Source organism: Porcisia hertigi, chromosome 14 (genome assembly GCF_017918235.1).
Source record: "Porcisia hertigi strain C119 chromosome 14, whole genome shotgun sequence".
NCBI classification, from domain to species: Eukaryota; Euglenozoa; class Kinetoplastea; order Trypanosomatida; family Trypanosomatidae; genus Porcisia; species Porcisia hertigi.
This window is the reverse complement of record NC_090573.1, coordinates 116,427-140,044: the sequence shown is the minus strand read 5'-3', so window position 1 is coordinate 140,044 and position 23,618 is coordinate 116,427. Positions and strand designations below refer to the sequence as shown.

General features: G+C 58.4%; 6 protein-coding genes across 6 annotated transcripts; all 6 read right to left on the bottom strand.

Annotated features, from left to right (window-relative positions):
- Positions 1–249: 249 nt before the first annotated feature.
- On the bottom strand, positions 250–2,865 carry JKF63_06688 (uncharacterized protein; the record flags this gene model as incomplete). Its single annotated transcript, XM_067902637.1, has 1 exon — positions 250–2,865. One exon carries the CDS (start codon positions 2,863–2,865, stop codon positions 250–252), a length of 2,616 nt encoding a protein of 871 aa, XP_067758530.1.
- A 1,360-nt stretch (positions 2,866–4,225) lies between these two features.
- Positions 4,226–7,474, bottom strand: JKF63_06687 (uncharacterized protein; the record flags this gene model as incomplete). Its single annotated transcript, XM_067902636.1, has 3 exons — positions 4,226–6,525; positions 6,556–6,655; positions 6,695–7,474. The coding sequence occupies 3 exons, from the start codon at positions 7,472–7,474 to the stop codon at positions 4,226–4,228; spliced, it is 3,180 nt and encodes a 1,059-aa protein (XP_067758529.1).
- A 749-nt stretch (positions 7,475–8,223) lies between these two features.
- On the bottom strand, positions 8,224–8,811 carry JKF63_06686 (uncharacterized protein; the record flags this gene model as incomplete). The annotated part of the gene is made up of 1 exon (XM_067902635.1): positions 8,224–8,811. The coding sequence occupies one exon, from the start codon at positions 8,809–8,811 to the stop codon at positions 8,224–8,226; it is 588 nt and encodes a 195-aa protein (XP_067758528.1).
- Positions 8,812–10,604: 1,793 nt separating this feature from the next.
- Positions 10,605–11,561, bottom strand: JKF63_06685 (uncharacterized protein; the record flags this gene model as incomplete). Its single annotated transcript, XM_067902634.1, has 1 exon — positions 10,605–11,561. The coding sequence occupies one exon, from the start codon at positions 11,559–11,561 to the stop codon at positions 10,605–10,607; it is 957 nt and encodes a 318-aa protein (XP_067758527.1).
- Positions 11,562–12,773: 1,212 nt separating this feature from the next.
- On the bottom strand, positions 12,774–14,600 carry JKF63_06684 (uncharacterized protein; the record flags this gene model as incomplete). Its single annotated transcript, XM_067902633.1, has 1 exon — positions 12,774–14,600. One exon carries the CDS (start codon positions 14,598–14,600, stop codon positions 12,774–12,776), a length of 1,827 nt encoding a protein of 608 aa, XP_067758526.1.
- Positions 14,601–15,454: 854 nt separating this feature from the next.
- On the bottom strand, positions 15,455–23,572 carry JKF63_06683 (uncharacterized protein; the record flags this gene model as incomplete). Its single annotated transcript, XM_067902632.1, has 2 exons — positions 15,455–23,191; positions 23,222–23,572. 2 exons carry the CDS (start codon positions 23,570–23,572, stop codon positions 15,455–15,457), a joined length of 8,088 nt encoding a protein of 2,695 aa, XP_067758525.1.
- Positions 23,573–23,618: the final 46 nt, after the last annotated feature.

The window sequence follows — 23,618 nt, the reverse complement described above, 5'->3', positions numbered from 1 at the left end:
GGCAGCACACACACACACACACACACAAGCGCACCACTTCTTGCACCTGTGTGCTCTTGTGTCCCCTCATTCTGCAGCTTCAGAGCTGCTGAGAAGACTAAGAAGGAGCGAGGACGTTGAGGTTCCATCAAGGCCACCACCTCTCTTGCTTCTTCACTGTCGTAAACTCTGCACACACTCTCCCCCCCCCCCGCTGCGTTCCCACTCAGTACGCCCTTAGAATCGGGACCTACCGCCAATGATGGCTTGTTAGCCGCTACTACTGCTACTGCTGCTCAAGGGCCGGAAGGACCGGACAGCCCCAGGCGCCGATACCGCCGCTGGCACCGGCATGCTGGCAGTACTTGGCACAGGTGCTTGAGGAAGCCAGGGACTGACGGTGGTGCCATTACCCCCGGTGCCACCAGCCACAACTGGCACTGCGAGGGACGATGGTGCATGCGAGGGGGCTGCGCTTTTTGCCTGAAGAGCTACAAAAGAAGTTGAGTGAGGCGGGGCAGGCTGCGATGGGGTGGCCAGAGGCGGTGGGCTGCGGTACGTACTGCTGCTCGCGAGTGGCGGATCTGCTATGCGTAGAGCCGTGTGCGTGAACCTCTGCGTGGTATGGTTGCTGCTGTTGCTGGTGATGCTGTCGAGCGTGGTGGATCGCGGCGCGGTATCCAAGGGCAGCGCTGGCACTGCAGCTGCGGACGCAGAAACGCGAGAGGAGAAGTACGACCCTATACCAGCTTCAGAAGAAGAGAGTGGCGCGACGACAGGACCCAGGTAGGTCGTCGATGGCGACGGAAGCGTCGGCACAAGGTTTGGTGCCGACGTCACCGTCGCAGGTGTGGCATTGCCGAGAGCACCCGGGGTTTTCACCATCAATGGCGATGATTGTGTACTGCTAAGGTGAGAGAGTGAAGCATATGGGGGCCCTTTACTGAGCCCGCGGCTCGGCGGCGCTGTGGAGGCGGATGCAAAACTCGAGCTTGTACTGCTGTCCACCCAGTAGTATGGTCTTGTACTCACTTTTGACGGCTGCGGAAGACCTACGGACGGTGTAGGGGTGGAAGCTGTGGTCGGGGATGCGCCACCCAGAGCCGTGGTCGCAGTGGAGGGGGAGGGGGGTAGCGGGACGGCGGCTGTGGTGGAAAGGCCAGAAACGGTGGGCGTTGGGGGAGCAACTGCCGACAAGGGCTGCTGCAGCTGTTGTACAACACCGTAGCTTGACAGCGGTGCTGGGGAGCTTGACTGCAAAGGTGCCGGCACACTTGGCGAGGGAAACGCTGCGATCGGCGCTGCAGCGGAGGAAGTAGACTGACTCTGTGAGGAAGGCGGCTGTGAATGCGGAGGTGGTTGGACAAGCGAAGGCACTATCAGTCCCGTCGCGTTGTCAGACGACTGCTTCGGTCCTTGTAGTGTTGGAATGGCTACAGCCTGTGGTGGCGGGGGCAGGGGTGCTGGGGGCGGGGTCAACGGTGGTGCGAGAGAAGGGCCACCTGCGGATATACTGGGGTGCTGCGGCTGCTGCTGATTCTGGGTTCTCTCCAGTTCCGCCGCCTGCGCCGGTCGCACAGCGGCGGCGACGGCATTGGATGCAACGACCCCGGAACCAGGGGCTGTCGCCGATGTAGCGGAGGGCCCGGTATCAGTCGCTGCGCGTGATGGGGACGGCGGCGGCGGCAGCGAGGTTTGCGTCGGCATTGTTGACGCTGCTGCCGGCCTGTTCGCTTTCAGCGCGCGTATCTCGGCCTCCAAGTCCACCAGCTGGCGTCGCAGCGCGTTCTCCGAAGCCTCGCGCTGGCAAGAGAGGTTGTAGTTCATCATTGCACTGATGTCCGGCACGACGGGTACACCCTGCAGGTTTTCTGGGATTGCCTTAACGGCCGTGGTGACCGTGGCTTCGGACGGCGTCGCTGCCAGACCCGGAAGCGGCGACGACGGCGGCGGGGGCGGGGGCAGAGGGGAAGCGAGTGGCTGCGCACTTGTATTGGGCGGTAGGGATGCCGACTGCTGTGGTGGGGACGCTTGCTGTGACCGCGTGGCGCCCAGCATCATCAGTATCAGGTTCTCACGCTGCTGTCGCTCGAGCACGTCCTTGTCCTTCTCCAGCTGTTCCACGCGAAGACGAAGCTGCTGTAACGACTCAGCCGCCTCCGCATTTGCAATGGGGGCACCCGCCGCGGCCGGTACAGCGGATTGCGCACCCACGGCAGGCGGCATGGGAGACGCGGAGCGATCACCATAATTTCGATCACAGCCACACGCCGTGGGCAGCGATGGCGGAGAGGTGGCCGTTTCCCCGACCTGCATTTTTGCCGGTGCTGCGGCGGTGTTGTGCCTCTTGCGCAGGTGCGACTGCATAGACTCTGCCTTGTGGTACTCCTCCCCACAAAACGGGCAAACGTACGGGGTGGCAGGAACGCCGGCTGCAGCGGAGCCGCTGCCGGCTACCCCGCGTGCCAAGGCTGCCTGCGCGTTGTATTCGTACGCCAGCAGCGTTCGGCGCTGTGTCTTGACCTGCTTCTTCAGTAGACTAGCTTCGTCAGAGAGCCGTTGAAGCAGTCCCTCTCGCTCCTGTGCAGTGTCCTGCTGTGCAGTCATACGGTCGTTCAGCTTCACGTTCATCTTGGCCAGAATCTCCTGTGAGTGAACCAAGTATTGGATCAAGACTTGGCACAGCTGAAAGAGGTGCAAAATGTGGTCTGGTGTGAACATGGCAGCCTCGTCACGGGTGATACGGGAAAAAGCGATATTCTCGACGATGCGTTGCAGCGTCTCGACATTTGTGGACTTCATCAACCGTTCCACATCAATGGAGACCAACACGCCCCAGTCAAGGCGCTCGTTTCCCTGCACAAATTCGAAGGTAGAGCTGGCCATCCTCTTACTAAAGGTATGCTCGTAGTGATGCACCTCCAAACAAGTACGAGAATCGCTAATGATACACCTCGTACGCCCCTGATTCTTTTTTTTTTTCGTTCTATAGGTCTATTGAGGTGGGTGTACGCTCCGTGTGAGCGTGTGTGGTTTCGAAAAAGGGGGGCCAAACCACTCACACGTACACGCAAGAGGGATGGGGAGGAGGAAGAAGAGTTCGGCACCGATCCCCCTAGCCCGAGACCGAGACCGACCACCGAGCCAATCACAAGCACCACAGCACGACACCAGTACGAGGGGAGGGGAGGGGGAAGACGAGCACCTCCCTGTCTTTTCAAGCCAACCCTTCTCTTCTACCTCAGTAAACCTTTTTTCTCTATGTTATTTTTCTTCTCTCTTGCGTGCACGCGCCAGCCACGGTGTGTGTGTGTGCGTGTGCGTGTGTGTGTGTGTGTGTGTGTGTGTGTGTGCGTGCCTGCGCATCCAGCACAGAGACTGTTGAGAAAAAAAAACAGGATGTTGGATATGAAGGGAGATGGACTATTGATACGGTGAGGAGAGACCAGTCACCTCTTGCTTGCTTTCTTCAGCTTCGCATTGCCCCTCTATCCATCTCCGCCCATCAACATACGTGGATGCTTGCGTACGGATGTATCCCTCTCCCCCTCCTGAGTATGCGTGCATCGCTCCCAGGTTTCGACCACGGAAAACGGTCTAGGTAGGAAAGCACGGAGGCGACAAGGGAAAAATAAAAGGGGGACAACCTTGGGGCGCTGAGGGTGGGGAGTGAAGTGTGTGTGTGTGTGTGGGGAGGGGAAGGGAGGGAAGGGGAGAGACTCACTACAACCTAACCCCCTCCTCCATCCCCATCATACAAACATACAACACCTGAGACACACCACAAACGTACACCACACGCACACTCGCACATCTTTCACTGAAGAAAAAAAAAACGATGTGCTCCCACATCCCTGTGCGTGTGCGTGAAGCTGCAACCGGTGCAAGATATAATTGTATAGATAAAACGTATTGTTAGCATCGCTTACGCAGCTTCTCCTGCTTAGACGTATCTTAAGAAAGAGCATGAGAGAGAGAAATGTGCAGTCGTCGTCGTCGGAGGAGGAGGAGGAGGAGGACGGGAGGGGGGGGAGGTCCACATTTGCGAGGGAGGTGCGCATAATGGTCGAACGTACCAGGACACTGATTGGCACCAACAGGTGCAGGCAGCTCCACCATCGCTGACACCACCACCTACGTCATCACTCCCACCCACCCACCCACCCCTCTTGTTGCTTTCAGACGCCTCTGCGTCCCCTCCCCTCCCCTCCCCGCAGCCGCCGCCGCAGCAGCAGCCGCAGCAGCCCTACGAGGTAACGAAGGAGAAAACCCCGGACTCACGCTCAAGTAGCTGTATCATGCGCGATGTGCCCACCAAGCGGTTTAGCTCGTGGGTGTCGTAGCGACAGTACAGCGTCATTGTAAAGGCATTCGGGGACGTCGCCACGAGCCGGTTTGAAAGGGAGGCGTAGTACTCGGGAAACATTGGTGGGCTGTAGAAGATCAGCACCTCCGCCAGCTTCACGAAGTAGCGCTTGAAGTAATAGAAGCGCTCCGTCACGAGTAGCACCGGGCGCTCAAGGTCAGAGAACTGGCCAAGTGCTTTGCGCTGCTGTTTCAAAGAGGTGTACTCGGACAGTGCCACATAACTTTCTCGGTATTCTCGATGGAAGTAGTTGCGCACGCGCACAAAGTCAAAGTACGAAGGCACAAAAATAATGACGCGGACGTCGCGCTCGGCCATGGCGTTGATCTTCGCCTCGTACACCTGCTTCGTGAAGAACTCAAAACGATCGTCGTCAAGAGTTGCCAGTGAGCTTGGATGGAAGCGGATGAAGTGCTGCCGCACCGGGACCAGCACCCGTGAGAGCACGCCTGGGTCGGCGCGACGCTGCAGCAACAGCTTCCCTGAACTGTTCACGGATGCCGTTCGGAAAGTGGACAGCATCATCGCGTTGCACACATCCGTCGTCATAATCGTCTGGCGGTGGCGGCCACTGTGGCCCTCCAGTGCCCATGCATAGACGCGTCGCAGATCTGACAGGCCGTGTGTGGTGTCCGTCGGTCGCTTGTTCAGAAGATCCAGCACCGCGGTGACGTGCATCCAATTCTGCTGAAAAAGCATTTGCGCGTCCTCGATGAGGCACACTTCTATTGAGGAAAGCGATACAAGAACGTCGCCACTCTTCTCAATACGGCGGCGCAGACCGAGCGGAGAGCACAGAAGTAGGTCGCTGTTGAGAGGATGCGAGTAAACGTGCACTCGCTCTGGCTCCAGCCGTAACCCCACACAAAAGGAGTCGTCAATGTTCCCCTCGAAGGCGCGCTGATAATCGCGTGGTCGCCGGCGAAAGGTTGGGTCAACGGCCTCCTCAATCTCGGTAAAGTCTTGCTCAAACATTTCGAGTTTCGAACACTTGGACGGGTCGGCTTGGAGGATGGAGACCAGCGTGTAGACAAATTTGTAGGCATGATTGCGCAGCGGGCACACGACGCACAAGCGCGTCTTACTGAAACCACGATCGCGTAGCTCGAGCTCTTGCTCATCGACATTCATGTCGTCTTCTTGTTCTTCGCCGATGGCTTCTTCAACACGTGCCTTCTCACATCTCGCCGCCTTCCTGCTCTTCGACCGCCGGTCTCGCGTGCTCAGAGAGCTCGCCTGCGCTGACCGCCCAGAACCGTCTCCAGAAACGGTGCCATTGTTTGATCTCTCTCTGCCGTTGACAATTTTCTTGTTCTGGCCACAAGCAAGACGCCGCCGCGCCTCCCTGCGCTTTTCGAGGAGCGTATCATGTGCCAGCACGACAGATCGGGCCTTGAACCAGTGGTTTAAAATGTGCAACGCAAAGATCTCGCGCCGCGACTCGCTGTTCTGCCAGCAGTGCAGTGTGTCGAGTAGATCGGCGTAGCCCTGAAGCAGATCCAACAAACCACGTTCCTCGGCCGTGAACGTTGGCAAGTCCCGACCTTTACGGAACGCGGTCCACTTCTCCCACAAAACAGGGTGGAGATACGCCGGGCACTCTACCCATGGCTCCGCTGGGCGGGGTGCCAACGGCGATGGCGACGATGCACTACGACTTTGCACGTCAAAGGGCGCGTGCAGCAAGTGTTGCTGCGCGTGTGTCGTCGCGAGAACTGCAACATTCTCTGGATGTACTGCGGCGCACTCCTCAGGGGAGGAAAAGAAGATGCCCAGCTCTTTCTTATCAACAGTCTCCCCCAGACGTTTAGCGGCGCGAGCCTGAAGAAGTTGGTTTGATTCAGCAAGCAGCTCCAACGCCGCATGCGGAACGGGGAGCGGCTTCAGTGGCGTCTCATCAAGCGCGCCGTGTAAATCGAGGTGGTACTTCCGCGTCCACTCATCCTTCTCAGTGAACACGACGCTCTTGGTCCCGCCTTCCTCCATGCCGTTAGCCCCACCCACAGCGCCGCACTGCCGCAGGAGAGAGACGCTGCTTGTGCTGAACTCGAAATTTTGCAGCAGAAGGCGCGTCTGTGCGTTCTTGTCCTGCCCAGTGCCCGATGGCGTGGCGGTGGAACCCGCGTCATCGGCATCGTCCTCGTCATCAACGAAAATATCTTCCCGCTCTTCGCTTTCCTCCTCGGACTCGGACTCGTCCTCCGCCTCACCGTCGTCCATCATCAGTGCATCATCGAATAGATCTGCTCCGTCGTCGTCGTCGTCGTCTTCGTCCCCCTCCTCCTCTTCCTCCGTGAATCGATCATTCTTCTCCAGGTCAAACAGCGGATTGTCACCGCCTTCGCCCCCCTCCTCGTCATCGTCTTCACTTCCCTCCTCGTCGTGGACATCGTCATCATCGTCATCGTCGTCGTCGTCATCAATGTCCATGAGAAGGTCCTTGTCAACGATATCATCGGCGTCGTCTGTTTCTTCTCCGAGGTCCGTCACCTCCGCATCGCCCACATCGAGGGCATCATCTGCGCTTCCGTCATCATCATCGCTACCGCTGACGCCACTCAAGTAAAGCCTCCAGTCTTCGCCGTCGAACGCGTCGTCATCGACAGCGCGCGCGGCGCCCTCCTCCTTCGCTCGAGCCCGCTCACGCCGAGCCCGACGCTGCTGCTGAGATAAGCGACGATGTGTTCTACCGTTACCTGAGGACGGTTCTTCCTTGGTGACGTCGCAGTCGTCGTCGCTGCTGCTCCACACACCTTCCACCGTATCGTTGTCGTTGATGGCTGTGTCTGGGCGATGTGATGCGGGTGTATGTGGCAGGCGGGCACGCTTGTGGGATGCGACTCTCGGATCAGAGGACGACGCCACTCCAAGCATTCGCTGAAGCCTTCGCAGCGACGCTGTTTGGCGGTACTCCTCCGCATCCGAACCCGTCGACGGCTCATCGTCGCTGGAGCTGCTCACCACCGCGAGCTGCTCCGCTTCGCGCTTCGCGGCGTACAGCTCCACGCGCTCATTGTGCTTGCGACGCCTATCCTCCTTGGAGGCACCCTTGGTACCACGCTGCTTTCGCGAGGAGGCGCGCTTCTCCTTCGCCTTCAGCCTTTTGAAGAACCCACCAGCCCGTCCCATGAACTGAGTTTTTTGTTTTTCTGTTTGTCCTCCAGCACTCCTCTAGAGAAAGGGAGGGGGTGTTGACGTATGTGCGTGTGTGTGTGTGTGTGTGTGTGTGTGTGTCAAGGGGTTTTGTGCGAGATGTCGTCCAGAGAAAGAAAGCGCGTGCGCTCGCGCGTGAGAGAGAGAGATGGAGAAAGTTTGGGGAGAGAGGCAGGTGGTAGGAAGGGGGATTCCTTGTAATTTGACAATGAGCACAGGCCGACAGGAAGCCATACCGCCCATCCAGCATCCTCACCGTCATCATTGCAGTCGTCGACGAACGCGTTTGAATGTCCACGGAGGCGAAAAGCTCAAAAGGCATCGGTAATGACCGCAAAGTATGGGCATAGGCTGACTGGGTCCGTAAAGAAAGGGGCGCTCCCCACACCTTCCCCCCTCACTCCCACTCCACCGGTCTACCCAGACACTCATCTCCCTCCCCCCCCCTCCGGGCATGGAAGATGAGCACGGCACCTCCCCCCCCCCCACCCCGCTCGTGCCTGATCCGTGCGAGGGTTTCTACTTGTTAGAATGTCTTCAAAATTCTCTCACCAAAACAACGCTGACCGGTGCAACACAGCAGTGGAACAGGCGCACATACACCCAAAAAAAACATTCAGATGAACGATGCGACCGAAGGAGGAAAAAAAAATCACTACGACCAGCGCGCTCACGCATTGTGGCAGTCAGCCCGGCATATACTCTGCAAGACGGGGTCGTCTCGGCTACTCATCTACACATTCGTTTGGCATACACGCCGCCGCCGCAAGCGCATGCTGCTGTGCGTTCGCGGTCTCAACGATGCAGCGCAGCACGTGCCTGTACGCCTCCTGGCACTCTCGCAGGGCGCTGGACGGGTTCTCGCTGAAGTAGTAAATTGGATCGGGTGGAGGCAGCGCCTCCTCTTCTGTCGAGTTGGGCGCCGGGGATAATCGCTGCGATACGGCGGGTGGTGCCTTCTGCTTAGACCTTTTTTGACCCTCTATCTGCACAATATCCCACACACCACTGCTGCTGCTGCTGCTGCTGCTGCAGACTCGAGAAGTCGCATCGCTCTGATCACCACCGGCCTCCTTCGCGTCGCTGCCCGAGGTTGTGGCAGAGTTCGGGAAAAGAAAGGCGAGGGCCTCCAGGGAGCCAGGCTCCGTTGGCACCGCATCAAAAGAAACGAAGCATCCCCGCGTCGACTCCTCCTCCCGTTGCGCGCTCGAAAGGCTGAAGGCGGCCTCGCGAAGGGCGTCGTGAAGGCGGTGGCGCGCCGTCTCTAGCTTCACCAGTGCTGACAGAACAGCAGCATCTCGAGGTGCCGCCATCGAAGGACTTGAACAGCTTCCGTACGTTGATTCAAGTGTGCTCCTCAAACCTTCCCTTCTCTACCGCAGCAGAATAACACCAAAGGTGTGGGTGAAAAGTCACACAGAGACACACGGATGGGGAAGGGGGGGTTGTGTGTGTGTGTGTGTGTGTGTGTGTGTGCATAAAAGATGCGGGAAGGTGAAAAAAAAAGCGAGAGTATTTGAACTGGGTGCCTGTGCACACGCTATGCGGACCAGACGTCACTTACTTTAGCAGCGCACACGGCAAGAGACCAGCCGGCGGGAGGGGGGGAGGGAGGGGGGGGGGGCTCTGCACCAACAGACGATTGAGGCTCGGGGTGATAGGTGCTTCAGCCACGTTCACTTATTGTCCACCCAATGCATTGGTACAAGGGTGTTCGCATTTCGAGAGTCGCTACCATGTATATATTTGATCGTGTTACCTCTACGAGAGGTTCGACGTTGGCTTGAGGGAGGGGAGGGGAGGGGATGATGCCTGCCTCCATCCCCAAGTGCCGTGTCAGCTCAGAGAGTAAGGCGCGACTCGGTGGCTTGTCCCGTGTATGCTAGGGCAGGCTAGGGAGCTGCAATGAGGCAGTGTCACCATGAACATACACTACGCTCCCTTCAGTCACCAAGCACCCCCCCCTTGGAAAGAAGGACAGCTGCGCGGAGAGGAAGAAGTCCGTGGAAAGCGGGCGCGCGCATATATCGGGGTGAAAGATGGAAAATATGTATGGCATGTTTGTACTGCTTGTATCCTGGGACAGCGTGTATATCGGGATATGACATCCTGAATGTGCCATCAAGAAAGCAAGTCCCTTGGAAAGGAAGCCAGCCCAAGACCAATCTCCTAAAACCTGGAACCGGCACCCATGCCCGCTGGCACAGACGGCCGGCTCTTGGCTTCCTTGGAGACATGTGGGGGGGGCGGGTGGCACATGGGGTTAAAGATACACCACGCTGAGATAGCCGGCATCACCAGAAAAAAACATACAGCGAGCCGAGAAGTTAAGAAAACAAAAGATGTAGCAAGAGTCAACGAAAGAGAGGGAGGGGAGGGGAAAGGGCAATACAGCGATCTCGTCCAAAAACAGCTCTGAGAAGGTCACACACACACACACACACACAGGGGGAGAGCTATTATGCACAGAAAGAAAAGATGATAATAACAGGAAAAATAAACCGACATACATAAACATAAATACAAGGTCCCCCATCCTGCAGTTCCATCCGGAGGACAACAATGAACAACCTATGGGAAAAAAAAGAGATGTAGATTTGTGAGGAAGTGTGGGAGGAAGGAGTCGGATATGCAGAGATCAGTGTCTTTTCGCGTGTGCGTGTGTGTGTGTGTGTGTATCTTGAGAAATCAATAAAAAAAGAAGAGAGGCAACAATGCCATGTCTGCACCAACGCTGATCTTCCTCTACCCCTCATTCTGTCCATTGTTCTTCTTTTTTTTTGTAAACTCCAGATATGTATACCCCCTCTTCCTCCCCCCCCCGCTCCCAACTCCACCCATCTCCTCTGCTGACGCTGATGATGCTGAGACGATGCATTGCTGTGTATTTTTACACACCACTAAGTGTCGTTGCTGGGACTCTCTCCCCTCTTTTCCCTGTTCACCTTTTCACTTAGAGTTTTGATTGCACGACATCGAATCAGAGGTTTCCCACTTCTTCCCACCGCTCACACTCTATTCCATTGTCCGCCCCGACGTAGTGTGCGCGTGCGTCAACACTCTCTTGTAGACACGCACACGCACACGCGCGCCTTTACCTCCATCTCTAGTCATCCATGACGTTGTACAACAGCTTCCTATCGCTGCCCTCACCTCTACGGCCCCCGTTGAGGCTGGTCACCTGCTCTCTCTCGCCGCCGCCGCCGCCGCCGCTGCTGCTGCTGAGATGTCCGAGTGCGTTTAGCGCCTCCAACGGGTTGCCGCTGGTGCGAAACAATAATTTTACAAAGAGGGTGCCGCCGTCCCTCGCGACGTTTTCGTGTATCACTGCTCGATCCACCATAACCGTCAGCGCTGACCCGTCATCGCTCTCCTCTACGCGGTAGTAGGGATTGCCAGAGGCGTCGACAAGCTCGACGCTGTGGGGTGGGATGATGCCCTTGCGGCAAAAAAGAAAGATGATGAACGTGTGTACGTCGCCGTAGTTGTATGTGGTCACCGTATCGCCGCCACTGCGCTTGACATCGAGCCGCGCAACAAGCAATGTGCCGTCCACATAGAAGCCGCTAGAAGAGTAGGGGTTCAGATTCTGCGTCCCAAGATTTGGGATTGCCCACAACGCAGATGAGCCGCTCTCTGAGATGCGATTGAGAACGATGCTGTCGTCGTCAAAGACAAGTTGCACAAACAGCGTATCATCCTCGCCGAGGAACTCCTTCATGTCGCGGTGGCTGCACACGTTCCAGTGGCCGCAGCGCTCCGAGTCCTCAGGGATCGTGTGAGCAGTGTGCTGGCGCATCACCTCTTGTTTCGAGTTTTGGAAGTAATAAGAGTACTTCGGGATGGGCGGCTTTTTATAATGGATGTAGAGACCGATGTCGCCGCTTTTTCCAAACGACATGTGAAAGTGGAACTTTACCTTGGCGAAGGACGTGACGTTCTCGCTGTCGAGGGTTGCACCCGCCCTGTGGGAGGAAAAACTTTGAATCGTCCATGTGAAGCGGCGTCCAGAATTGTCAGCGGCTTTGAAGAGACCTACGCGCTCTTTGCCGAATAGACCCATTGCCTCTGGTGGGATGTGTGCGTGTGGGGGGGTCGGTGTAATGCTGCGTTGAGGGGAGAGGGGGTAGAGAGAGAGAGAGAGAGACGTGGATGGGGGAGTGGGTGAGGAACAAAATCTTTCTAGATGGACTTGATGGGTCTGTTGCTGCCGCCAACGAATTAAAATCAGGGCTAGACACATATATATATATACATATATGTGTGTGTGTGTGCCAACATACATATATATATGAGTAGATATGTATATATGTATCGGTAAATGTTTCTAGAGAATGGCACTACGCACACACACACACAGAGAGAGAGGGAGAGATGGGGGAGACACAACTCAGAAGAATGCTGGACTAGAGGAGAAGTGAGAAGAGAGGATCAGGAGAAGAAAAATAACGACCGTAGGTGTGAACAGCAAATCAAGACACAAAAACGGGAAATATTTTTGTGTTTTGAGGAGGGAGAGAGGGGGAGGGGAAGAGGCGAGAGGCGGGGGGAGGGAGAGAGCGCCTCCCCCCCCCGCCTCTTCCCCCTGTCAACAGCCTTCGCAACGCTGATGCGGTTTCTACACAAGGAAAAAATCATCGTGTTGTTGTAAGAGCCCACGACCAGAGAAGCGCATCTTGAGAAAAAAGGCGAACGAAAAAAAAGAGGAGGGGAGAGAGGGACGTGAGGAGAAGATAAAAAAGAGACGCCGAATACACACACGTACACACACACACGTACACACACGTACGAACCCGGTCAACAAAGTAAACCGATCGTTAGCGCGGAAGCAGCAGGACAATCAAGCAACAACACAAAAACACAAAACCATCCATTTGATTGACCACCACCACTTTCCCCTCCCTCACGTAGCAAAACAGAACGGGAAAGATAGACAAGAGGGGGGGACTGTTGTCGTTGTAGGGAAGGGAGGGAGAGCTCAACAGGAGTAGCGTACGCATGAACGCCATGTGCTTCAACACACACACACACACACACACACACACGTGCCTCTCTACACGCACCAGCGACTTGAAAAAAAAGGGGAAGAACAGAGAAAGAAACGGCATGCGGTAATGGAGAAAGATAAACCGGCAAGAGAGGGACAAAAAAAAAACTGCTGTAGGCGAGGACACCTTGAGAAAAAGCAGATGACGGGTCAAGGTGATTGGGGGGAGGGAGGGGGGAGGAGGGAGGAGGGGGGAGGGGGTGGAAGAGCGCTGAGGTGCGGAGAAGCCTATACGAGCGCGGTACCATATAAATTACCACCCTCTCGGCGCTGTGTATAGCCGGCATCGGCACTAACGAGAGCGTCGTACAGATCTGGGGATGAGAGCTGCAGCCCCGATGGAACCTCCGCGAAGCAAACAAATATTGTCATCACACACGATCCTACGGGACCGTAGATGATGGCGCTAACAATCAGGGACATGACAGCCATGAGCGCCATCACCGCTGCATTCTGCGTCACCGACACTGTCAAAAGAGTCATGATGAGTGCGCTCATGAAAGTGAGGACACCAATCACCTGTCCAGTCAGTGAATCGTTGAAGATCGCTGAGAATGCGCACTGCTTTACGAGCGCCCACGTCCCCGTAGCCGCGTCGATGTAGCTGCACCCGTACACGGCGACGTGAACGAATGCGTATTGGTTGAAGTACCGCACCAAATCGTTTATGCAGCCGACCAAGCAGTCCATGACACAGAGCCAAAAGCTATCACCATCGTCTCTCATGCGCGCCGACTCAATGAGGAAGCGAACAAAGGAAACGATTGCGGTGATAAGGGAGCCCAGGCAGACAGACCCGAAGCTCGTTGTCACGGCACGCCTAAACGAGCTCCCCACTGGACTGGGTGGCATCTTCACCTCACCGGCAAAGTACCACGTGGCGACCACGCCGCAGACGGTCACGTGCACAAGTGTGCTGAGGACCTCCTGAACCCAGAAGATGCACAAAACAACGACAGTGGGGTAAACCCCATCCCCGCCGGTCGCCGTACCGGCCAAAAGACGCAGCACGCTCGGTAGCACGCACACCGCTGCCGTCACAACAAAGCACCAGCCTGCGACAACGGAACCGAGAGAGACGGCGAAGAGGCTGCGATGACGTCGCAGGATGGAGACGGTGGTACACAGCATCGTGGTCGTGAAGGGAATCCGGTCACCAATGAGGTAAACCCACAGCAGCGGTGTGAACGTCAGAAAAGCAAACAACATCGCCATCAACGGCGCTCCTTGGGCAAAAGCCAGGCTGGCCGAGATAATAAAGAACAACGACGAGACGGCGGCCTCGATGATTATGAGTTCACGAGGGCAGACGGCCATGAGAAGAAGGCCGCCGTACGCGACCAGAACAGTAGTGATCCCCGCAGCGGCACACCACATTAATATTCGCATGGCAAAGCCCACCGTGGCAGGATGTGAGGGCGATGAAGAGGCCCCGCCGCTGTCCCCCCCCTCCCCTGCAGAGAAGCTCTCTCCTCTGGCCCACAACGCCATCACACCAGCTCGCAGTGCAGTGACGCCGTGGAGGACTTTGTCGGGGTTAGAGCCACCCATCGAAGCCATTTCAATGGGTGTGGCCGCTTTTCCTGCCCACTCGGCACCACCGGCGATCACCGCGAGATCGCGCTCCGTCAACTGCAGTTGGCGCACCTGTGTCATACCCCAGAGTAGTACACACGCGACGAGAGTCACAAAGAGCACCGCTGCCCAGCAGTCCTGGCAACCGCGTGTACGGAAGCGCCAAAGCTCATTAGTTGACGGTCGGCCACTGGGGGTGCGGAAGGTCCACTGCACCTGATGATGCTTCTCGGAACGACCACTTTCCAACTTGGACTTGCTCACGCCACCGCTGGAGCCGTCATCTTTGGTGACGCCAAAATCGGTCGTGGAGGAAGCGCCAAATGTGCAACTCGTGTCATCCTCCTCAATGACCCATCCGTTGTACACCGGGACGCCGGGACCCAGCGCATCCCGGTAGGGGTCTCTGTGTTCCTCAGACAAGCTGTCACTTACCAGCGGCGCATGCCCGCCTGCCCAACGCGCAGCAGGGGAATGCATTGTGAGGCGCACAGCCCACGTGTCCCCGCCCCCCCTTCCTTCCTTCCTCGGTCTGCACAGAGAGAGAGAGCGAGAGAGAAAAAACAAAAGAGTGGGGGCCTGTCGTGGCTGCACGTTTGCCAAGAAGTAGAAAAGAAGAAAAGCAGCGAGACAGGACGAGGATGGACGCACCGATATGATAATCACCCACCAACTCAAAACACTCGAACGAAACCAATAATAAGCAGAACAAAAAAAGGGAGATCTGTGAGGCCTACAAAGCGTCCTCGAATGTACACCTGTCAGCGAGATGGGTGGTGAAAGAGAAAGGGAAAAGGGGGAGGGGGGAGGGGGAGGGAAGGATGGGATGCACAGAGAGCAGAAATGGGGATACATGTGGCAGAGACACAAGACTTGGTCAATCCTGTACACACACACACACACACACACGGAGATGAAAAAAGTAGAGGACAAGCGTAGCCGAGTGCGTGTAGGTGTGTGTGTGTGTGTGTGTGTACAAAAATGACTGACATAATCAAGCTGATTAGAGGAGCTCTCCTGTTCGCGTTTTTTTTTTCACAGCGGCTGTGGTGGACCCTCTTGTTGAAGGCGGAAGGATTGGTGTGAACTGACGCACACACACACACACACACACACACGAAATAAGAATAGCAAATAGCGTGCTCACACGCCGGGACCTCACTTTTTTTCGCGTCACTTTCTCCCCCTTCACGTACGCGCGACGGTAATCATCATAGATGATTGCACAGGCGCCACTCCCCCCCCCCTCTCCTCCCCTTCTTGCTTTTCACAGCAAAACCATCGCCTTGCATCGCCCAACCCCCCACCCCTTCCCTCCCACCCCACCCCCTACTTCAGTAAATACATCGACATGCGAAGAAGTCAAGGCTGCGGTTGGTTGCAGAGGAGGTGCGCTGAGCGACATCGGTCTGCGCGGTCGATTCACGTGCGCTGTGCGGCAGGTCCACTGGTGCATCACGGACGGCCTCCGACCACACGTTACCCTCCGAGAGAACTTCGCTCACCGCTTCGGTGCGCTGCAACGGGATGTTGGTCGTCGATTGCGGGAAGTATACGTTATCCACGTACATGCGTTGATAGCGCCAATCCGCGCTGATCAAAAAAGAAGCGGTGGCGCGCCTGTAGCTCGGATCTGTCGATCTCGCAACGGCGGACGTCGCCATTGAACCGTAGCGACGGTCTGCGAGCCGCGTGTACGACGCCCTCCGCGCACCAGGTGCCGCGCTTGGAGAGTGAGTCTCTGGAACCGGAAAGACAGCCTCGAAGCAGCTCTGGTTTCCCGCTACACCTGGTGAGTCGAAGGGAACCACTGCGACTCGGAGGTCGCCATGCTCGGGGACAGCCTCCGAACCCCCGCCGGCAACGGGGGTAGTGATGTCGCCCGTCGATAGCGCAAGGGGCGCGGCACGCCGTGCTTTGGCACCGCTATCACTGACCGAAGAGCTAGCTGTCCATTGAATAGCGGACCTTGGCGCGAGCGGGCGGCTATCACGTGTCTCCGACGCACACGGCATGCTCCCCCTGTCCTTCGTTGGAGCTCCTATCCCCTCTCCCTGCAAAGCACGCACGCCGCCACCCTCAGCATCACCGGCACCTCCACGGCCGCCTTGGTCTCCTCCCGGTAGGGGAAACGGACGGTTACGGACTCCCAATTCTACGACTTCCGCACGGGCGCTGCACGGAGCTTCCTCAACACCATCCGTTGCAGCCTCAAAGTAGTCGGCAGTAACCTCTTCGCTGTCATCGCCGCCTTTGACGTCGGAGAGGCGAGGCCGCTCGGCGAGCTGCGGCTGCTGCTGCTGCGACCGCAGCAGAAGTGCTGCCTCTAGTCGGTCGATGCGGTCCTCCAGCACCTTGCGTCGCCCTTGCGTTTCTTGTTGTGGGGATGTGGTGCTACCCTTACTATTTGCTGCGTTGGGTGCAAGTATGCATGGCTCTGCGGCCCGGAGTGCTGACGCCGCCCTTGGCGATGGATGAGAAAACTGGGCTAGCTGTGGTAGATGATGGGCGAGGCCCCCTTCACGTAGATGCGAGTGGGACAGTGCCTGCGGTGGATGTCGCTGCTCCCGGAGATCGTTCTTGTCCGTGTCCCCACGGATGGACAAAGCCAGTTCCGCGGTTAGGGTTGCCGGGTGGTGCTGCTCGACATCAACGACACCGGAAGCAGCTGTTGCGGTGACATCGGCGAGGGCGCACTGCAATAAAACCTCCTCGGGCTGCTGGGGGGGTTGTGGAGTAGGTGGTGAGACCTGCGGCGCCTCGCTGCAATCAAGTCCCGGGTTGGACCTCGACAACTCTGGGTCTGTGGCACTGACGCCACCGTGGAACAAAGAAGCGATGCCAAGCGTCATCTCGAGTGGATGAGTAGTCGAGGTCGTTCCGCCAGAAGTATCAAAAGGCTTCGCGTTTTCATCACCGTCTTCTGTCAGCGAAGACGGCCTTGCGGGATGCACGTCGCGTCTGCCTGTGAGGACCTCGCCTTCCGCACCTCCGGGAGGAGTTGCTGTTGGTGACACATGACCAGGAGCGACGCATGGCGAAGTGAGAGCGGCGGGCCCGCCATCTCCAGCGAGTGATCCAGTGGGGATGATATCACAAGTTGCTGGAGCCAGTGGTACCCACAACGCATCACCCACACCCTCATAACTGCACAACGCTTCCTCCAGACCTGGGGAAGCGTTACAAGCGGTATACGCAGCAGAAGCGCGCGTGACGCCGTCGTCGAGCCCCTCCTCTGTATCATCCCTCATCAACTGGGATGGCAGTGTACGAGGAGGAGCAGTGTCCTCCATGTGTGGCGGCGGCGGCGGCGACTCTGCTCGAATAACATCACTAGCACGGGCACTCTCTGCTGCGCTCCCACGCGGACACCCCACGTCCGTTAGAGCGCTTGACGAAGCATTGTCCAAAACCCCGCCGCGGAGGTCAGCAGCTACTAAATGGCAAAGCAGCTCCTGGCAGCGCGCGGACGATCGATGAGCGGGCGCTGCATGGGGCGTCGATAGCAAGAGAAACCCTCTTTGCTCTTGAGGCTGAACCGCACGTCTTCCCTCTGTAGAACGCGGCCGCGGGGCCACCCTTAGCCGCCACACGACTGTGCCGCCCTTGGTCGCCGCACTTGCGTGGCGGATGCCCTCACGATTGGGAGTAGAGGTGTCCTGACGTGTACGTATGCAACTTGCACTGCAGACCTTCATCACTTTAGTGGAACGCCAGACCTTCGGGGACGCCTTACGGTGCAAGGAGCGCCGCCGTTCATGCAGCTGCACGTACGTGGGCCCAGCTGCCTGCCGTTGCCGATGTAGATACCTCAGTCTCCCACAGGACATGCCTGACGTCTCCTCAGCCCAGGACGTCGGTGGCAAAACTGCGCGCCGTAGCGAGCCGATCCCGGCTGCAGCATCAGCGGTGCAGCCGCCTCGGTCGCTCCTCATTGATGCGGTATACGTGGTGCGAAAGGCCGCATTTGTCATCGCTGCTGATGCGGGAAGCGCCGCCTCCTGCCGTCCATCCTCGCTGTCATCTCTGGCGCCTGCTCGTGCTCCCGCAACACCCCCACGCTTCTCTCTTGCGTGTTGTGCCGCTCTACTACGGCGAGCGGAGCGACGGGATTGCCACCAAGTGGCCTTAGCGAGGCCTGTGAGCCCCATTTCGTTCTTTTCCTTGCGGTGTCGTGCAGGTGCAACATACCACGGTCCAGATCTTTGCGGCACTGCAGATAGCGCATCCGCAATGGAGGATGTAGATGACGACAATGACCCCGTGGGGTGAGCTGGAACGCAGGCATCGGCACAGGTCGCTTCGTCAGTGCTCTTTCTGCGTTGTGCTGGTGGCGCGTGGGCCTTCTCTCTAGCATTGTAGTTGCCGGTTTTGGTGTCGGTACAACTGCTGCTGTTGCTTCTCGAATTCAATGCCGTCCGTAGGCCACGCGTCAGGAGGTGCGCCCACGGCCGACCAGGGCGCAGATGGGGAGGCAAGCAGCGGCGCGCGCGGCGGTGGGTCTGCTGATGACGATGTAATTTGTTCATTGAGGTGCACGTGCCCCCGTCGGCAACAACGGAAAGAGAGAGGGGGGAAAGGACAGGGGTACCAGAAACCGCGTACGCCTCATGGGGGATTCGATGCCCCATACCACCTTGGTCTTCAGTATAGTCTAGTGGGATTGTCCACGAGTGTGCGGGCTGCCTCGAGATCGTTGGCGTCGCTGTGGGGTGGTGTGCCACATCCTCGCTCGACTCTCCGCTGTCAGCTGCGCAGCTGCTGACGTCATCCCTCATCAAATGCCGCTGGCTGTCATAACCAGGGCGAGCCCTGCCATCTGTGACAGATGAATGGCCACCGTGACACGCCTCTCTAAGAAAGCACACTCCCGTTACGGTAGATTGAACACCTGCATCGGTGCGAAGCTGGGACCATGGGCGTTGGTGCAACGCGTGCGGTGCTGGCACCGCCTCGGTGCGCCGAGGAACAGGAGACATGATTTCTTCAATAGAGCAGGACCGCCGTTGCCGCCGGTGCTCTGGCGTTTTGTCGCTGCCTGCAAGGGGGGAAGCGCCTTGACTAGGCAGTGAGAAGAAGACAGACTCTGACGCAGCAGCCGATGAGGACGGGATGTGTGCGACCCGTCCCGAGTGTAGCGGTTCCCCATCGTGATGATGAAACGCCGTAAGGGTTGCCTGGCCGCGAGTCCAAGAGGAGGTGCTGCGCTGTGTCCCATCACGGTGGCTCAAAGGCGTATGTACCGGTGTGGAGTTGGTGCTCGTTGTCGACGCTGTTGCATCCTCAGTTACCGGTTCCGGCATATCGGCGCGCGCGCGAGCAGTCTCACGTGGCGGTGGTCGCAGTGAACCCGCTGACTGCGGTGTTGGATGTAAGGGGCGCGGATTGCTCTCACGGTGGTCGCCCCCATTAACGCAGGCACCCGTTACCCCGATGCTCGGCATCTCCATGAGCCCTACAGCGTCACGAGATTTTGCGAAACCATCACTATGGTCGTGCCCCTCGTCTGCACCGCTGCGACTCTCTCTGGGGCCGCCGCCACTATCCTCCGCCTCCCCAAAACTGACGAGCGAAGACCCTCCGGCTCTCGCTTGTGAGCTCTTCAAGCCCACCGCCGCGACTGGAGGGTACTCTGCAGCATCGTCAGCGTGCATCACAGCTTCTGTGGCTCTCTGCCTGTCAGTGCTATATGCAGCTGCGTTTTCAGGTGTCGACATATCTGTTTGAGCTCCAATGCGTCTCACCATGAACTCAGCACTGGAGGAGCTCGAGGTGCTGCTGCTGCTGCTGCTGCTGTCCCCTCTCGTCGGCCTACACCCCCTGGGAAGTGATAAGCATGGGTCTCTGTTGCCCTTTGGTGCTTCTGCGGTGTTGAGAGGGAGCACACCGACCTCTGGCGGGGTTGAAGACCCAGTCGGATTGCTGCAATTATTTTTGTGCATGAAGTCTTGATGTTTCCTGCCGCTGCGGCCTCCCTCATCGCCCCCTGCTGCAGTAATGGCCTCCTCTTCACCACCGCTGCCCTCACTCTCACCTCTATCTAGAGTCCACAAGTTAAGGGAGTGGGAAGATTGTCCATCCGGTAGCAGTGGTGAGCGTGGGATTGCTACGCTGGGGGTAAAGACGTTGGGTACCCCGCAACTGCCTCTCTGTTGCGGCGCCGGTGCGACCTCGCGCTTCATCTCGCCGGCTGGTGCACCCATCAAAGACTCGGCGCTATAGCTGGGCGAGCTCTTCCCGTGAGAGGAGAGAACATTGACGGCAAAACGCGTCGGTGCGCTACCGTCTGCTGCAGCGGTAAGCCTTGTCGCAAAGTCGGCTGTATCTGCGTAGTTCACAAGTCCAAAAAGATGCTCTGTCTTCTGACGTGTGTACTCGTCGCCTACCCGGGCGATCGCGTCTTCTGGCGTGAGTGCCTCTCTAGGACGCTCAGCGTCGCGCACGGCCAGGTCCGGGGTTCCTGGAAGAGGTGCAGCATGAGGACTGTACATCTCTACTGGCTCTGCCTCCTCAAGAGCGGCCCTCAGTACTGCAACCTCCCCTGCAGAAGTGAAGGGGGCACTTTCAGAGAGACCCGCGAAGACTACATCACCCCCGTCTCCGGCCTCAGACGGCGACACCCTTCTTCGTGCCTCGTGAGCCCCAAGACCCGCCTTCACATCCCGCTGCGGATCAACAGCGTCGCTGACATCCATACTGCCTCTTGAGCTTAATGGTGTGCGGCTCATCATGATGTTGCCACTCGCACGTCGTCCATGCACACCCACCACCACAACGGTCTCATCCGCCACACGCTCATTGGTGATAGTCCCTCGGCCCATCTCGTCGCTTACATCCCGCGGCGACGCCCCCACGAACGGCAACGAAGAGCAGGAAAGCGTGAAACTTGTCGCCGTGACCGTCTCCTCCTCACCTTGCGGCCACACGGGTGCGACATCCGCAGCGTCACTGGCTTCAAACAAACGAATCGCGTAACGTCCCTCCACCTCCCGCTTCAAGAGGCTCAGCCGGTGCTGACGTTCGCGCCTCCGAAGGGCACGAAACTCCACCACGACCTGTGTGTCTTGCCGCCTGGCCCAGAGACGAGTTGCCAAACAACGCGAACAATTGACATCATCCTCATTCCTTACCTGGCCCCTGCCAGAAACACGACACTCGCAAACCTGATCCTTAACGTCCATTGACATGAGCGCTGTCGACTCGCTACTGGTCGGCACATACAGGTGTTGCGGCTCTTCTGAAGAACTAGTAGGAACACGGTTCCCCAGTCCGCCAGATAAGACACCTTCGGCACTTTGCAACACGTCCCTTCCCGTGTCTTGGCTCGCCGCCTCGCAGCGCGCCGGTGTCGGCGCATCGGCCCCGCTGGCGGCCTCCGCACGCACGGGTGTCGCCATGAGTGCGTCAGTAGACGCCTCGCGGCGCGCCGGTGTGTTCGCATCGGCCCCGCTGGCGGCCTCCGCACGCACGGGTGTCGCCATGAGTGCGTCAGTAGACGCCTCGCAGCGCGCCGGTGTCGGCGCATCGGCCCCGCTGGCGGCCTTCGCACGCACGGGTGTCACCATGAGTGCGTCAGTAGACGCCTCGCGGCGCGCCGGTGTCGGCGCATCGGCCCCGCTGGCTGCCTCCGCACGCACGGGTGTCACCATGAGTGCGTCAGTAGACGCCTCGCAGCGCGCCGGTGTGTTCACATCGGCCCCGCTGGCGGCCTCCGCACGCACGGGTGTCGCCATGAGTGCGTCAGTCGCCGCCTCGCAGCGCGCCGGTGTCGGCACATCGGCCCCGCTGGCGGCCTCCGCACGCACGGGTGTCACCATGAGTGCGTCAGTAGACGCCTCGCGGCGCGCCGGTGTCGGCACATCGGCCCCGCTGGCGGCCTCCGCACGCACGGGTGTCACCATGAGTGCGTCAGTCGCCGCCTCGCAGCGCGCCGGTGTCGGCACATCGGCCCCGCTGGCGGCCTCCGCACGCACGGGTGTCGCCATGAGTGCGTCAGTAGACGCCTCGCGGCGCGCCGGTGTCGGCACATCGGCCCCGCTGGCTGCTTCCGCACGCATGGGGTATAGGTTCTGGTGGTGTGTGGGTTCGTTGACATCCCCAAAAAGGTAAGAAGATGTGTTCGCTGGCTGCGTTGTTGACGCCACTGATGACATCCCTTTAGCAGTGCTGGTCTTCAGCGGTGGCGATGTTTCCCACGCTGATGATGCAAACGAGGGAGGATGGTGGTCTTGACACGCTTGTTGCTGGGTGCTCGTGCGCGCCCGTCTGTAGCCACAGATGCCGCTGTCACGTGCTGCTGTGGTGTTGAGAAGATCATCGATGCGGCGGAGGCGCCTACTAAACGGCGTCTCTTCTGGGTGGGGGCCTCCCCCCAGTGAAGAAAGGGTGGAGGAGAGCTCACACGCAGTGGAGGAGGATGTCACCATCGGGGTTCTTCCGTGGGTGCGTGTAGAGCGTTTCAGGGCGGCTACATCACATTGGTTCTGAAGACGGTCAGCGGTCGAAGACTGCGGCACCGGCGGTGATTGATCAGCAGAGCACCGGTTGAGGTCAGGACTGCTTCCAGGATAGCGGGCGAAGTTCTGCTGGTGTCTCCGTCTCCGTACTGGACACGTGGGCCGTGGAGATTCCTCGAGGCCCACCAAGGTGGAGTCCAAGCTCCGGCCTCGACTGCTTCCCTGGGAGTAGTCGAGAGGCGATGGGGTGCGCGAGTCGAGGATGCAGCGTCGCGCGCCACAGGCCGCTGATTCGTGGGGATCGGCAACAGCGCATCGAAACGGCGACGGCGACGGCGGCTGTGGCGGCGGTGAGCGCCACCGTACTTGACCCAGAGAGCCTGAGGCATCGGTGGCACTGAATGCCAATGCCGCCCTGTTCTCGGGTGTCACACTGCCAGCGCTGCTGGTGTTGCTGGTGTTGCTGCAGTAACGACTGCACAACCGCTTCGCCTCGTGGCGTTTTGAGAAGAATGAAGCTTTACTTCTGGACGACGGGGGAGCAGCGGCGTGGGGAGGTGTAGCTTCCGGTAGGGAACCTGACTGCTCTTTGGACCATGAGGTCGATATTGGAATGTCTGTAAGCAGTACCCGGCGAGCGCCCAGCAGCGGTGACGGGAGTGGTTGAGCGGAGGCGATGCGAGGCGGTGTAGTCGTCCTCGCCACTGTAGGATTATGCGTCGGTGGGGGAGCGTCAAGGGTACTGGACACCCTCGAAAGCGCTGTGTAGGGTAGAGATGCCCTGTATGCCAGATTGGCCCGCAGCTCTACTTGTTTGTCGGTGGAGCCATACAAAGGAGCGTCTTCGTGGTTGCTGTGCACGGGTAAAGTGATGCGAGGCACCTCGTCTAGTGAAGGTGGGTCGCATCGTGCCCGTGGTGCTGGCACCGCGTGACGAAGATAGCGTTCAATGCGATCGAGGTGCCCATCGATTTTTCGGTGATGAGTATTTTGCATGGCTGCACCACAGCTTTTTTAGTGAATGTAGATGTTTTTTTTTTGT